We start from the raw sequence: 17,015 nt of genomic DNA, 5'->3' as shown, positions 1-17,015 counted from the left end.
TCCTTTTCAGTTTAGTGTTCATGAAAAGAAAGATGGATTGCTTTTGTTGAGCCTAAGCACAGAGTTGAATAATAGCATCCTGGTTTTGTTTTCCCTTTTCCCACCTCGACCATATTTTTTCCCTTGATATCTTGCCTTGATTTGTTTACACAGTATTCGATTTTTAAAAAGAAAGTGGTTGTTTTGGATTACTAGAAATTATATTTCTGTCTGTTTATATTTAACTTTGTGGATTAACATTGAGGAATTTTGAAGATCTTTTGTTCTGTGAAAGCCTAAATTGTATAGCTTAAACATGTTTTTCCAAGGCTAAAACACATGTCTTTTAAATGAAAAGGATTACTAACATATATTACTGTTCGTAGTGGGTGTTGAATACTATTAATTTAGGAAATTTCTCATCATAAAACAAATTCATAGTTTCAAAAAATAACAGTTTTGCCTTAACTACCTCAGATGTATTGTATACATATGTATTATATACATATGTATTAGAAGGTATTACTTCTTTACCCTAATACATTTTTGAGATGAATGTATATAGTTCAAGCATTTAACAGATACAGTGAGTAACTGTGTGCAGGCGCTAAGAGGGTGGCTTCCAGAACCCACCTGCCAGTGAGGTTAAAACAGCAACTTTCAGAACCCAATTGCCTAGCGTTCCTTCCCCAACTCTGATGCTAAGTACTTAATGTGACCTCAGGAATGTCGATTAACCTGTTATGTGCCAGTGAAAAGGGTACAAGGAAGGGGCATAATATAACTGACATAACTGGGTTGTTCTGAGGATTCAATGAGTTAAAGCATGTAAAATGTGTAGAACAGTGCATGGCACATAAATATGATGATGATGATGAAGAGGAACACTGAAGAGCTTATGTTTAAGCACAGTTGCCCCTGACTTCCAGTTAGCCTTTGAGTTTAGGTATGTTGTCCTGTGGGCTGTAGCCGACATTTACGGTATCCAACTATATTATGTCTATCATTCCGTGGTAGCATTTCAGTTGATCACCTCTGGGGAATTCTTTACCTGTGCTTGGGTAAATCCTGTAGTAATGTTTTTCTTCACTGATCTCAACATGAAGATTGAATAGAAAGAATGAATAACCCCTCTTGCCAGTCCTCTAAATTTACTTGCATCCTATAAGCTCCTATTTATGGAACAGCTGAGGCCTGAGTGTCATTCATTCTGTGGTCACAGTTTTATGTTGGTAAACAGCTTCCTTTAACAATTAAAATGACTTGTGGAGCAAAGAGGGTTTCAAGGAGGGTACCGACATTTCTCAAAGTCAGATTTAGGAGTGAATATCTAAATTAGCCCAGGCAGACCAGCATCATACAACATAATCTTGCTGAACCTTTTCATTGCTTCCCATATCAGTGGGAATGTCAGGATTTCCTGCCACAGCTTCATTATTATAAATCCTCAAAGACAATATGTGTGCCTGCCTTGTCTGACTTCTAGCCCATTTCACTTACAAAAATAAAGCTAAGAAATGGTTACAGAAATGAGAAAGCTACAGGACTAACTCTCCTCAAGCTTATAATTCTAACTGGAAATGAGTTTGTACATACCATTTTAAAGAGATGTGTCATTTGTTTCCCATTAAAATTTACATAATGAGATTCTGCAGTCACATTTATGTTATGCTTAATTCATTTGGCACTGTTTGTTTAAGAATGGCTCCCACTTGTCTAAGTGAGAGAGGCACAAACTCCTGAACACCTGTCAAGTGAGACTCTTGGGGTCTGGACTCTGCCGTGAACCTGCAATCTTGTTTCCCATTTCCCAACTTCACATGTAATCTGATTCTCTGGGCAAATAGGGTTTCTGCAGTTTGACCTTTCTATGACTTTCTTCTTACTGTTCTTTCCTGATGCTATGGAAGGATTGTGGCTCTGAATGCTTTTTTTGGTACTTTAGAAACATGCCTCCTAAATTATGAGGGATTGTTTTATAGACTTTTTTTTCTTTGCAGTTTTTTTTTTTTTTTTAATCACTTCAATATGAGGGGTGGCTTACCTCCTTGAATGCTTCTAATCTACTAAAGAGACAACCTGCTGGTTATCATTTTGAACGCATCTCCCCTTTCATTGGATTACAAGCTGCCTGAGAACAGGGGTGGATCTCCTAATCTATGACAGTGATTAACTATGCACTGAATAATTGTGCATTTTTTATTTATTCTCTTATGAAGATTCTTCTAGACATCTGAGTGCATTGCTTTGAAATTATTTCCAAACTCCCTTTGATTAGTATTTTGACTTTATCTTTTCTTATATTTTAGAAACTCGCAATGAATGTTCATTTAAAAGTTGTGGCTTTTCACGATTTTTATCTAACTGTGCAGGACGTACACTGTGACTCAGGATTTGAGGGCCCTGGAATTATATATCACTTTGACCAGGAATTGCTTTGGTCTCTGTTAGTTTTCTTTTCCAGTGCCCATAAAAGATTCGTTTATGCTATTTGCTTCTGCCAGTTATGATTGGACTTTCCATTTGGTAATTCATTTTCAGAGTACTGTGTCCTATCTAGCTCTTTAGGTGTCACCATTTTGATTGTTACTCCTTGTGATTGTTTTCTGAAGCCAAATACATTGTCTTTTTTTCTTTCATGTCACCCCCACACCCACCTAAGATTCTGATCATATGCTAAAGGAAAAATCTGAAATTAGTTTAATATATTCTTAAGCTTTTAAATTAGTTTGACTAATAATTTGAGACTTACAGAAAAGTTCTAAGAATAGTGCAAATAATTCTCATATACCTTTTGCCCAGATGTATCAATTATTAACATTTTACATTTGCTGTATTTTTCTTTCTGTGTATGTGTATATATATGCCTATGTATAATACACATATGTATCATGTATGTATATATGGGTACATATTTATCTCATACTTTCTTTATATGCACACTTAACAGTAAGTTGCAGACATGACACCCCTTTACCTTTAGTAGTTCAGTATGTATTTCTTTAGAAGAAGGGCATTTATAAATAATACCCTGAAGTAACCACAGAACTGTAATCCAACTTCAGAAATTATCTAATATATAGACTTTCTTCATTATATCAAATATATAGACCTTAGTAGTCTTAGTGTCTGTAGATCGGATCTATATTTTAGGTGATGGTCTGATTTAGCCTGCAGGTGGTAGTGTGCTGACTTCCGTATAAGATGAATTTGAAATCTTCTGAACAAGCATTAAGGGCCCTGCAGATTCTGACCCTTCTTCTTTTGCATACCTACCATAAGCTGCAGTCTCACTTTTTATGCTACATTTTTTTTTTCCTTTTAATACTCTGTACAGACATTTCATTCTCTGCAGCTTCAGAGTTGTTTTTCAACAACCTCTTTATGGCTCTGCCTTCTCTGGTCATCAATGTCACAGCCATTTTTGTTTTATACATTCCTTGCTACTAGATTGTAAATTCTTTGGAGAGCAGAGAATATGACAACTTTATATCCCACGCAGCAATGTCATATACTTTATGTGAAATAGGCAATTAATAAATGTATTTACTTGCATCCAACCATTATTTAGAAGCATGTATTTGTTTTTAAAATTAGATTCATGATTAGCTCAATTTGTTATTTGTTTTGTTTCAAATTCTTAGAGACAAATAAAAAATGGTGTGTTTTGGAAGGAGGCTTCTTGAGTTACTATGAAAGTGATAAGTCTACTACACCTAATGGCACCATTAATATCAATGAAGTTATCTGCCTGGCTATACACAAAGAGGACTTCTATTTAAATACTGGGTAGGTCTATCTTTACACAATTAGGGGGTAAAATGTATTTTCAGATAATTATACCGGCTAATGAGAGTTTTGTTATTTTAGTTCTTTAGTTGCTTCTAATAGAAGGGTTGAATGGTTTTTGAAGCTTACTTACCTTGCACTTTTGGAAATTTCTTTTGGGAATTCACTATAAAGCAGGAAAACTAAAATATTTACAGTAGGTAATATGAAGTGCTAACATGTTTGAATCAAATCTTTATGTATTTTTTTTTTGAGATGGAGTCTCACTCTGTCACCCAGACTGGAGTGCAGTGGTGTGATCTCGGCTCACTGCAACCTCCGCCTCCTGGGTTCAAATGATTCTCATGTCTCAGCCTCCTGAGTAACTGAGATTGCACATGCCACCACACCTAGTTAATTTTTATATTTTTAGTAGAGATGGGGTTACACCATATTGATCAGGCTGGTCTCAAACTCCTGACCTCAAGTGATCTGCCCATCTCGACCTCCCAAAGTACTGGGATTACAAGTGTGAGCCGCTGTGCCTGGCCAAATCTTATGTAAATGTATAGCATATCATTTATGACCATTGTAGTCATTTAATTTTTTTACTTATTATTTAAAATAGTGTACTAGTGGTAAAATTCATTTATCCATTTAATGAGTATCATAATTAAAACAGATAAGAAAGGAGAATATTCTGTGACGATCTATTCACATTAAAATAAACTATTTAATAGTATATTGAAATGCTAAATTTCTTAAAGATATATTTGTTAATTTAATGGTCAGAAAAAGTCACAATGAATAGATTAAGCATTATTTATGTAATATATTTGACTCACCTATACTATAGTTTAAATAAATCTCCGTGAGGACTTTAAAAGCAGGCCCCTAAGATCTTTGGTGTGAAAGTATCTTATCATGTTTTTTGATGTAATTAATGAAAAACATTGACATTAAAATCTGAAAAAAATCAGTTTTATAGGAGCATAGATTTTAAATAAGATTTTTATATGAGAAAGGGAAGAGATTTGCAAAGCTCTTATTTACATAAAACTACATTGAACATATTACCTTTATTTTATGATGACTAATTGAGATGACTTGTTTTCTAGTAAATCTGATTTGATTTATGATGTGAACAAAACTGATTACTAATTGACTTTTGTTTTAATCTTAATAGTGTTTTACCCTAAATGATTATTCAATGTAATATGACTTATGGAATGTTAAAATAAGTGGATTCTATATATTAAATTACTAATTAGTAAATGAAATATAACAAATATTAATACTAGTTTATGTCAGTATATTAATATGTTAAAAATAAAATATTCTTGATAACATATACTGATACAAGTAGATATGCAAAGAGAAAGTATCTACAATGAGATGCGGTTAAAAAATAATTGTTGCCATAATATTCTTGCTGAATTGCCTCAAATAGCACATTGGAGAGTATGACCTCAATAATGTAGGCACTGAAGAGTTATATAGACATATTTTAGGAAGAGAGCTGGAAGAAGTGGTAAGGAGATTGGAGGAAGAGAGACTGTAATTGTTGAGAATTTAACTAGAGGAAGAGAGTGAACTGATAAGATTAAAAGACTGACTGGACGAAGAGTTGATGTTAAGTGGAAGAATAAGTTACACTCAAGGGTTTTGAGCTTGTTGTGATGAGGTAGATTGTGATGCTTCTAAATTAGGACATGAAGGAGATACAGCAGGCTTGGGATGGAAAAGAGGAGAAAGGAAGATGACTTTGGCATAGGGTATTTTGAGATTTTTAGGTAACAGTAGCACACATACTTAGCGTGTGCTAAGAAATAAATGGAGTTGTGAATGGGGAACTCAGGAAAGAATTCAGAGCATGGTATGTTGCTTTAATGTTATCTATAGTAAGAGTTAGAAATTTGGGGTAAGTTGAGATGATGAAAGGAACATTTATCTTTCTTACGAAAACTGTAAGAGAGTGTTAATGCTTCATGTGTTTGTGTTCTGGAGGGAACCTGCTGTATGACTGGGCCTATTTGAAATTAGACAAGAAGAGTATTAAAAACTGTTTGGGCAATGTTTGCTTTGAACAGTTGGTCAGAGTAAATCAAGAAGGAGTGGTGAGAGAGGGAAGACCAGACCAAGGAGAGCCCTTTGCTACATCAGTCAACTGATGAGTGTCCAGGGCGTAAACAAAGTTACACAATAGAATGATTAAGTGATTATACAAAATATTCCTTTTGTCCAGTCCAGTGTGTTCCATTTACCTCATCTGAATAAAATGCAAACCATTAACAGAATCTGATAGGATGATTTCACAGCATTACTTTATTTTAAAAGGCATTTAATTAAAAACTTGACCTGTGTGCTATTTGTTTTCTTAGGAGCCAAACGTAACTGGTAGTATCTTTTTATTTGTGCATGTTTTAGGCCCATCTTTATCTTTGAGATCTACCTACCCTCAGAACGTGTGTTTTTATTTGGAGCTGAAACATCTCAAGCTCAAAGAAAATGGACAGAGGCAATAGCCAAGGTATTTAAATATTATGTTACTGCTCTAAATCCAGACAAGATTCTGAACTGGGAGTCTGTGTTTGAGCTTCAGGGGTCCATAAAAGTTTCATATAAGATTATAGGAATAAAGTTCATACTTCATTAGATTTTCAAAGAAAGTTGTCCAAAGAAGTAGCTACCTTCAGGAGCCTTAAGCAGGGAAGAAATTAAAGTAAAACTTGGAGAAATAATTATTCAAATTAAGGCCATGTTTTTGATGGTTAGGATATTCTCAATATTGTAAAGTCATTTCTGCGTGTGTCTTTTTATAGGTAGATATTTTATTCAAGGTATACACAAAGGAGAAAGGAGCAGATTCAGGAAAATATATAAATGGAGAAAAATGCTGAAGGTTGACATTTTGAAAAGTTCTACAAATCAATCAAGAGAATGTCTTGCGGTTTCAACTCTGTAGCAAGACAAGTGGTTTAAGATGCTGCCATTTGAAAATACATTATAGTTGTTCAGTTTTAAGACTGATAGCAAGTTAAATTGTTTTGAATTTGGTGTTACCTTTGAATCTTTAAAATAGAAAAACTAAGATAATTTGTCTACCTTCTCTCATATCTGTAGATAGGGAAGGGATTTCCTATTTTCACTGTCTTTATTACTTTTTTGTATTTGTTTTAACAGCATTTTGTTCCCTTATTTGCTGAAAACTTAACAGAAGCTGACTATGATTTGATTGGTCAACTCTTCTACAAAGACTGCCATGCCCTGGATCAGTGGAGAAAAGGCTGGTTTGCTATGGACAAATCCAGTTTGCATTTTTGCCTTCAAATGCAAGAAGTTCAGGGAGATAGAATGCACTTAAGAAGACTGCAGGAGCTAAGTAAGAGTTTTTTTCCTCCCTTATCTTTGGAACACTTTTCTTTGTTGCATACAATAGTGGTAGCCTTTAGTAAAATCTTGATGGCTCACTCCCAAACTTATGACTAAGCAGTATTAATATTTGTGTCTTCATGGGTGTGTATTGTAGGGTTTAAAAAAAAATAAGTTTTTGCTTTTTGTTCTCCCTTCAGCAATCAGCACAATGGTTCAAAATGGGGAAAAACTGGATGTCTTACTCTTGGTAGAAAAAGGGAGGTAAGTGCCTTTTTGCTTTTTGTTCTTTATCTCAACAACTCTGGGCAGTGGGATTGTTTTGTTGTTATTATCTTGAGGGAGAAAATAATATTTTAAAACCTGTTGAAATTTTCTGAATCATATAAATATACATATATATAGTATATAGTCTTTCTTTGGAAAGACTATACTAATGATATTTACATATTTTTATAATTTTTATGACAGACTTATTGTGATCAATTATTGTATAGTTTTCTATAGACCTAGATTCCTCTGTGACATTTACATTTAAGTATTTGGAAAGCAGTTTGGTAATTATAAATGTATCTTCCTGGTAAGAATATGATGACTATAAATTGTATTCTGAATTATCTATGCGTATGGGTCACGCATAGCTAAAATTTGATCTCTTGAATTTATTCAGTTTTTTCAGTAACTAGTAAGCATCTACTGTGCATCAGGGACTGTTAAAGGTATTGGTGATATCATGATGAATAAAACAGACTAGTCCCTACCATCATGAAACATGTATACTATTAGGGAAAACAGTGTAAGCAGACAAAAATAATTATATGCTGTTCTGTCCATCAATTTTAAATTCTACGCAGAAAAATAAGTAATATAAAAATAGTCTGATGGGATAGTATCTGTGTTTGCTAGCTAAGAGAAGAAATATTGGATGAAAGATCTTCATAAAGTGAAAAAGTAAACTTTGCAGTAATCCAGATAGAGTATTTCAGGTGTAGGGCCAAGGGTATTTGAAGACTCTAAGAGTGTGTTGTACTTGGCATGTCCAAGTTCTGCAAGGAAGCTGTGGTGGCTGGGAATATTTGAATGAAAGAGGGAGTGGGAAGAAATGATTTCAGAGATACCCACAACCTTATCAGATAGGACCTTATCAGTCATGATGTGTAAAGATTTGAAATTTAATCAAATTATGATGGGAAGCTGCTCAGTCTGAGAGCTGGGAAGTAGAATGGTCTGATTTATGTTTTTACTGGATTACTCTGACTCCAGATGAACAAGCTTCTGGGGGATGAAAGTGAAAGTGGGTGTTTAGTTAGGATGCTGGCCGGGAAAGCAATGGCTTATCTGAGAATAGGAGTGGTTGGATATATCGTGAAGGTAGAGGTGTCAGGATCTGTTGATGGATTAGATAACTGTAAGAGTCAAGGATGATGCCAGAATTCTTGACCTGAGCAATTACTGAATTATGATGCTGTTTTTTGAGAGAACAAATACTTGGAGCATAGAGGTAGGATATTCGTAAGTTTAAGACAGTAGATCAAGAATTTGGTTTTGGGAATGGTAACTCGGAGATGTCTCTTTGGTGGCAAAGTGGATCTGGTGAGTAAGCAGTTGAATATGCATGTCTAGAATTCAGTGAAGAGGTTATATCTGGAGATATAAATCTGGGAGTCACCACTGTGCTCATGCTATTTTGCTAAGGAACTGGTCAGGTTCACTTAGTAGAGAGTGTGGATAGAAAAGAGAGTTGAAGATATAGCTGGAGGTCCCCCAATATGTAAAGGTCTAGAAGAGGAGATGATCAAGCAAAGAAGCCTGGGAAGGAGCAGCCGGGGACATACCAGAGTAATTAGGAAGACAATTTCTTTTATTTTTAATTTTGGATTCAAGGGGCACATATCTACATATGTGCAGGTTTGTTACATGGATATATTGTGTAGTGCTAGGGTTTGGGCTTCTATTGAGCCCATCACCCAAGTAGTGACCATAGTACCCAATAGGTAGTTTTTCAGCCCTTGCCCCCTTCGGTCCCCACTTTTGGAGTCCTCAGTGTCTATTATTTCCATCTCTATTTCGGTGTATACTCATTGTTTATCTCACACTTATAAGTGACCACATGCAGTATTTGATTTTCTGTTTCTGTGTTAATTCACTTAGGATAAGGACCTTCAGCTGCATCCATGTTGCTGCAAAGGACTTGACTTCATTCCTTTTTTATGGCTGTGTAGTATTCCATGGTATATATGACCACATTTTCCTTAGCCTGTCAACCACTGATCGGTACTTGAGTTGATTCCACATCTTTACTCTTGTGAATAGTGCTGTGATAAACATATGGGTTCAGGTGTCTTTTTGGTAGAACCATTTTTTTTTTCCTTTGGATAGATACTTAGTAGAGGGATTGCTGGATTGAATGGTAGTTCTATTTGTAGTTCTTTGGAAAATCTTCAAACTGCCTTTCTTCTTCAACAAATTAGGTATGTTTTCCCCTTGGCTTCTTGTAATTTGCTTTTAAAAAAAAAACTCTTAATTATACTGGTTCAGTATGGTTTGCTTTATAATAGTGCAAGATTATTTGTATTCTTACAAAAAAGTGAGCTAGAGAAAAGAAAACGCTATTAAAATCATAGGATAAAACATATTTACTACTCATTGAGTGAAATTAGATCATCATGAAGGTATTCATCAGTGTCTTTATATGTGTAGGCTGAGGAGGGGTTGATCATGCTGTCTCGGGGGGTGGCAGAGACAAAAGAAAAATCTGTATGAAGGAATCTGTGCAGTTCAATCTTACGTTGTTCAAAGTTTAACTGCAATATTAAAATATAGCTAAATAAGCCTTCATTTGATTATTTTTATTGCTGTGACAAGGATAATGACTTTCAATGGTTTTCAGAACCTGCCTTTCCTTCAACTTCGCGGGACGACATCAAGAGCTTTATACAGCAAGAATATTACTGATTAGATATTTATGTCAGATTGTGTTTGTTAACTTCTAGGCATAATTAGGACTTTGCATTTTTACTTATTTCTTGGATTATTATGGTTAATGATACTTTATATTCTTATTTTTGGTACCAGATGATGATTTCACTGTACTGTCAGAGTATTGTTAATTTTATGTCCAGAAATAATGAGGAATTATTAGGTATAGATAGGATTTGACATTAAAATACTAGCATAAATGCAGTTTTACAGTCATTTATTAATATTTATGGAATGCTTACTGACTGCCACTTCCATGGCAGGAAAATAAAAAAGGTAAACAACATAAACTTGGTGTCTGACCCCTCAGAGCTTATGTTCAAACAGATAGGCAAGCATCAGCTTGGCAAATGTGTTTATCCTTTTCATTTTTTCAGGTTATTATAGCCAAAGTATTTTTGTACCATTTTTTTAATCTATGAAGGATTTGACCAGTGGTACATAGGTTTGAATTAAAATGTAGCAAACGTGGATTAGAATGATTTAGTTTGATGAAATTCTATTTAGTGCTTACTGCACACAGTCCACCCCCTCACAAATGCAAGATATGGAAGCCAGAGCACTAAATGTTTTGTTATTTTGTACGTTTTGATCTTACCCTGTACTGTAGAAATCAGGAGATGAAATTCATTTGTAATATTATTTTTGAGTTCATGGAAAAGTAGAAGACTAATGAATTCCAAAATAATGGTCACAGACACTTAGTAACATTTTTGGTAATTGAAAGTTTTTGTCTACATGTGTTACTAACAAGTTATGTTGAAAGTATTTTTATGAAAGTGAAGAGTAATAATAGGAGTGGGAGAAACGTGAGGATAAATATAACCAAATTATTTTCCTTAAATCTCTTCGCATAGCTAATGTACCATACCCACCACTTAAATGCACCTATATTATCACATACTTCTGTCTTTGATTTACTTGCTTTTCCTTTTTACTCCAAATCAATATCATCTGATAGTAACAATGATGACAGTGGGGCAGTTACCATGTGCCAAGCCCCATTTTAAGTACTTAAATAGCCTTCTTTTGCCTATATGATATTGAGGAGAATGGTTCATTTTAAAGTTAAGGTCATTTTGTAACTTAAATTTTTTTTTAAAAAAAGTGTTCAATATTCATTTACCAATATCTTTGTAAAGATATTTCTCGGCCGGGCGCGGTGGCTCAAGCCTGTAATCCCGGCACTTTGGGAGGCCGAGACGGGTGGATCACAAGGTCATGAGATCGAGACCATCCTGGCTAACCCGGTGAAACCCCGTCTCTACTAAAAAATACAAAAAACTAGCCGGGCGAGGTGGCGGGCGCCTGTAGTCCCAGCTACTCGGGAGGCTGAGGCAGGAGAATGGCGTGAACCCGGGAGGCGGAGCTTGTAGTGAGCTGAGATCCGGCCACTGCACTCCAGCCTGGGCGACAGAGCGAGACTCCGTCTCAAAAAAAAAAAAAAAAAAAGATATTTCTCAGGATTTAAATAAACCATAGAGTCTGGATAGACACTATGAGTTACTAGAATTCAAAATTTAAGCATTTATTAGAAAAATAAAAATGTTTACTAGAAAACATTTTTATAAAATTGTTAGAAAACATGTCCATACAATTCCTACCTAACTGAAAATGGAGTAGAGAGAAGGGAGGTCAACATCATGCATAAAAGTAAAGAATCTGCACAGTAGATGACAAGAACATGAGGTTATGAACCCTGACAGAGCAAAGACCATACATACGTGGCAGGCACAGCACCCTGTATGGTGCAAAACAGGGTCTCATATTTATGAATCTACTTATTTACATAGACATATAAACATATGTGTGTGTATTCTGTGACTACATAGACATCATATAGGGAATGATGGAAAAAGGAGCAGGTTTGGGAGAGAGCCTGGGAGATAATGAGTTTAAGACATGTTGAGCATGAGATTTCTTATAAGTCATCTAAGAATAAATTGATGGGAGAAAGTTATTTTTATGGATAAGATATTCATGAAAAGATTAAGAGGTTGGAAATACAGATATTGGAGTTATCAGCCTGAAGAAGGAAGAAGGTGAAATTACTTAGGGTGATTCTATGGAAGGAGAGAGGAAGAAATCCTATGTTGGAGCTTTGATGACTATACATCATTTTTAGGGGAATTTGTCAGGCAGTAGTAGCTGCTTGTTTACTCAGAGAGTGAGGCCAGAAACTAAGAGAGAGTACAAAGTGTTGTAAAGCCCAGGAAGAGAGTGTCTCAAAAAGGAAGGATCAGTTAAAAATGTCAAGTGCTGATACAAGGACATGCCCAGTGAGAATAAACACTCCATGAGATAAATGATTTGGAGTCCATCTGGTGACTTGGGGCAGAGCAGAAGTGAACAGGCAGGTACTAGATCAGATTAAGAATGGGAACTTAGTAAAGTGAGATAGCTGGTGAGGTCACTTTGTCAAGATGTCTGGAGGGAGGTTCATAGGATTAACTAGGTAAGAGATTTGACCCAGAAAGGGCATATATGTGCAGTTTGTTTTCAGATGGCTTGAACTTGTACACGCATAAATTTTGATGGGAAAGAAACATAAAATGGGAGGGATTGAAGGTCTAAGAGAGAGTACAAGCAAGAGAGCAAGATCCCTCAACTGCAAAAGTAAGAAAAGAAGAATTGATGGATGATTTTGGATGTTGATAGTTTTCTCCATGCGGTAGTGGGATGTTGAGAGAGATACCAGTCAATTTTCAATTGCTTTGTGAACTGGGAGATAAGAGTGACGACCCTTGAGCTTCTGGCCTGGGTGATTCTGTGAATGATAGTATCATTTGCCAAGATAGAGACTATGCACTTCTCGCCCAGTACTCAAACATAACTAGTTAATTATAGCTGTGATTGTTGAAAAGCTGTTTCAGTACCATGCCAAAATGAGAAAATTTCATTGTACCACCCTTGTTTTCATCTCCCTTTTGATCTATTAGCCCTTTGGGAAATGATGACTGTCAGCAATGGTAGATTCTGTTAGACGTGTCAGTGACAGATAAAATTGTGGCTTCTGGAAGTAAAACAACTTCCAATTATTTATACTGATGGCCTGTAGAGGTAGTGTGAATAGTTGAAAGAAAAAAAAACCAACCAGCTGTAAGCTTGAACCTTTAATTTTTGCTAGTAGCAGCTTGAGCCAGAAATGTAAATCATACATAAATTTAATGAGTTAATTTCACATATTTTTCCTGTTCTTATCTACCTTTGATTAAAATGCTGAAAAACATTAATGGTTTTTAAAAGCAAGGAGGAGAAAGAATCCCCAAAACTGGAAATGTTTATAAATTGATAATTATCCCCTGTATATAGTCACTATTTAGATAGATATTCTAATCTTCATGGTCATTTTCTCTATATGCATAGCATGAGTGTCTTTAGACAGAAAAATATTGCAATAATATTTTCCACACACAGAGCATTTTTACTCTAAAAAGCTCTAAACAGAAGGTGTTCCAGATGGTGTAGTTTTAATGTGTATTCTTTGTATACTTTAAAAATTATTTTGGAAAATAAAGCTTTCTTGATTACACTTAAGGGTTTCTGGCATGCTATTTGATGTTGTTATTGGGACTTAGATTTTGTGCTTTTCTTTTAGGCCTTACTACTGTTTGTGCAAATAAAGAAAAATAATATTGTCAAATATCTCTTGTTAGTGAATATTTTAGACCAGGAAGGCAGAAGGCATTTTCCTGGACAGTAGGAAATTGTATCATCACTTTGACTGAAATGTTCAAGAAATTACATATTTTTCTCAAAATTTGAGAACTATTTTTGCACTTTAACCCACATCTTCTGCATATGTTTTTCTAAGAAATAAGTTACTGTGTTTACCATGTTCACATTCCATAGCTGCATGCCCATTGCCATAGACACTTACTATGCTTTTGTTAAAAGGTTGCTGGTTCTAATAAACACAGTGTGAATAAGTAAACTGTGTTATCAGAAACAGAAAAGACTAGTGTGTTTTATTGTTTTAGATTCCTTGGTTGATATATAGTAAAGCATAATACACTTGATGTCTCCCAAGCTTGACTGCATTTCAGTTTTAATTGCAAATTCTTCACATAAAGAAGCTTAACACTGGGGAATAAACACTTTATCAATATGTTTCACAATTATGGAACAGATTACTTTTCTCAATTTGGGAGATTAACACCCTAAGTTTAATATTCCTTACTTCCTATCACCTTATTCCATATGATCTTTTCTCCCCCTTCAATGTGTTTTATAGTAGCTAATATGTTAGCAATACTCCAGAGGCTGAATTATCTTAAAGTGGTTTCTAAATTGTGCATGTAATTGCAAATTAAACAGTAGCCTATTGCCCACAATATAAGCTTGAATGCTTTTGTAACTTTCTGATGATTTAATTCTTAGAGATGGCTTAATCTGAATATTGCCAAGGCAAACAAGAGAGTCTCTTCTTTCACCACCCCCACAGGTTTTAAAAAAAGAAAGAGATCCTTATAAAACAAATATTAAGTGATTTTATGTTCAAGAAAATTATGATAAAGGGAATGTATATCTATTAACAAAAGGTAGACTTTAAAGCGTATGTTATTTGCTTTAACAATTTTGTTTCATTTAGTTCAAAGTACCTCTATGTACCAGGAGTTAAGCTTATGAAGAAGTAAGTATGATATGATGGGGAAAAATGGACAAAAGAATGAGCAAATCCCTCTAAGATGTGTGTGTGTGTGTGTGTGTGTGTGTGTGTGTGTATTGTTTTTGTTGTGTTTTTTAAAGAAAAGTATTTTTAACTGGATCTATCATCCTATGAAGGACTTTAGTAGGAAGAAATGAAGGGGGCCTGAGACACAACGTAGTCCAAGAGGTAGAAATAATAGGCTCAGATAAATAGGATGGGCTAGAAACAACCTCAGTATGGGTTGGCCTTAACTTTGAGCGCTTGAGGAGGATGCATGAGACAGTGGGTCTGGAAAGATAGATTGATACTCTATTAGTTTTTTCAATTGAATTTAATTCATAACTTGCCTTATTCTGGAAAGTATTTCTGAGTAATTCCTGAGTATTTGGAAGTTTAATATATTTCCAAATAACCCATACTTCACAGTAGAAATCACAGGAAAAATTAGGAAATATTTGATCAATGATAATAAAATCATAACATCAAAATTGTGTGATGGAGCTACAAAACTATTTCAAGGAAGTTGAAAGCTTTAAATGCTTATGCTAAATCAAAAGATCTAAAATCCATCCTCTAAACATTTACCTTAAAAATCTAAAAAAGAGCAACTTAGACCTAACGTGGTTCAGGAATGAATTGATACAGACAGTAGAAAGAATGAATAAATGGAATATATTTTTAAAAAAGAAAATCTGAGTCACCAATAGCTGGTCCTTTGAAATAATCAATTTAGTTAATAAATTTTTAACTTTTTTTGGAAAAGTTAAGAAAATTGATAAAACTCTAACTAGAAGATAGAACAGAAGATACAAATTACCAGTATCATAAAGCTATGGATCATTTTAATATTTAAAAGATAAGAAAATATTATGACTAACTTCATACCAATGAATTTAACACATTGGATATAATCAAAACAATTTTTTCAAATACAGGAATTAGGCAAACATATTTATTCCCATCACTTCTATTTAACATTTTATTGCTGGTTTAATGTGATAAAGCAAGGAAATTGGAGAGAATCTTAAGTATTGGAATTATAAGTTAAAAACTCAATTATAATTTGTTCTTTAAGCAACATGGTTAATAAAATGAAATCATACACTGGTACTATTCAAAATATATGTGTCTGATAAAGCACTTATATCCAAAACATGGACAGAATACATATAATTCAATTAGAAGAAGACAAAAACCCAATAAAATAACAAAAAAAAATGAATAGAGATATCTAAAAGAATATCTATGAATAGCCAACAAGCACATGTAAAGTTAATTACCAGAGAAATACAAATTAAAGCCGCAATGAGATCACACTGAATAAACTAAGTTTTTTAAAAAGTGGCAGTGCAAAGCGTTGGCCAGTATGGTGGGATTGTAAAATAGTACATTCATTTTGGGAAGCAGTTTAGAAGGTTTTGGGTTTTAAAAAGAATACAGTCAGTTTACATGTAACAATACATCCCAACAAATGAGCTCCTAGGTATTTACCCAAAACAAATCATAATATAGGTCCACAAAATGACTCCTATGCAAATATTCAAATCAGCTTTATTCATAATAAAAAGAGAGGAGACCCGAAATGTTTTTAGTCAGTGAACGTGTAAACAGAGTATGTTATGTGTTCATATGTGAAGTACTGATTATCATTGTAAAGGAACCTATATTAGCAACAACACGAATGAATCTTAAAAACATTGTGCTGAGTGAAAAAAGCCAGGCACAAAAGAGTAATACTGTATAATTCCATTCCTATGAAGCTTTAGAGCTGGTAAACTAGTGAATGGTGACAGAAGGCAGATAAGTTCTTGCCTAAGATTGTGGGTGGGGAAAGGGATGCAATGCAAAGAGTTATGAGTGAACATTGTGAGTGATGGAAATGGTCTACATATTAATCATGGTGGTAGTTACACAAGTGTAAACATTTGTAAAAATATTTCAAACCATACACTTAAAATTAGTTCATTAAAAATTCTAATGACCAGGCATCTCTCACAGAAATAACACAGTTCATACTTTCCCAGAAGAAAACAAACCCAAAAGCCTATTTGGATGAGAAGTAGGGTCTTCTTTGAGAGGTTGCTTAGGAAGTATAAAGAAAAATGCACAGTACACCCTTCTAAAACTATCCTCCAAAGTCCTGTCCATTACATTTCCAACATGCCTAGGATGCTTTTCAAGGCAGAATGTAAGTGTACAGTCTTGAAGAAAAGAAATACGTCTTCTGCTATGCGTGGCTTTAGCAGATCATCTTTCACGTCCATTC

At 34.5% G+C, this 17,015-nt stretch overlaps 1 protein-coding gene across 2 annotated transcripts in view; it reads left to right on the top strand.

The window, feature by feature from the left end:
* ARAP2 (ArfGAP with RhoGAP domain, ankyrin repeat and PH domain 2) overlaps positions 1-17,015 on the top strand; it is a 178,692-nt gene that overhangs the window by 91,715 nt on the left and 69,962 nt on the right. For both annotated transcript variants that reach the window (XM_025385218.1, XM_025385219.1), the window contains exons 16-19: positions 3,624-3,768; positions 6,175-6,277; positions 6,931-7,129; positions 7,320-7,383. In XM_025385218.1, coding sequence (XP_025241003.1) covers positions 3,624-3,768; positions 6,175-6,277; positions 6,931-7,129; positions 7,320-7,383 — 511 coding nt within the window. The remainder of the gene's footprint in view (positions 1-3,623; positions 3,769-6,174; positions 6,278-6,930; positions 7,130-7,319; positions 7,384-17,015) is intronic.

The sequence above is a fragment of the Theropithecus gelada genome, chromosome 5, assembly GCF_003255815.1.
Source record: "Theropithecus gelada isolate Dixy chromosome 5, Tgel_1.0, whole genome shotgun sequence".
NCBI classification, from domain to species: Eukaryota; Metazoa; Chordata; class Mammalia; order Primates; family Cercopithecidae; genus Theropithecus; species Theropithecus gelada.
This window is presented reverse-complemented; position numbering and strand designations above follow the sequence as displayed.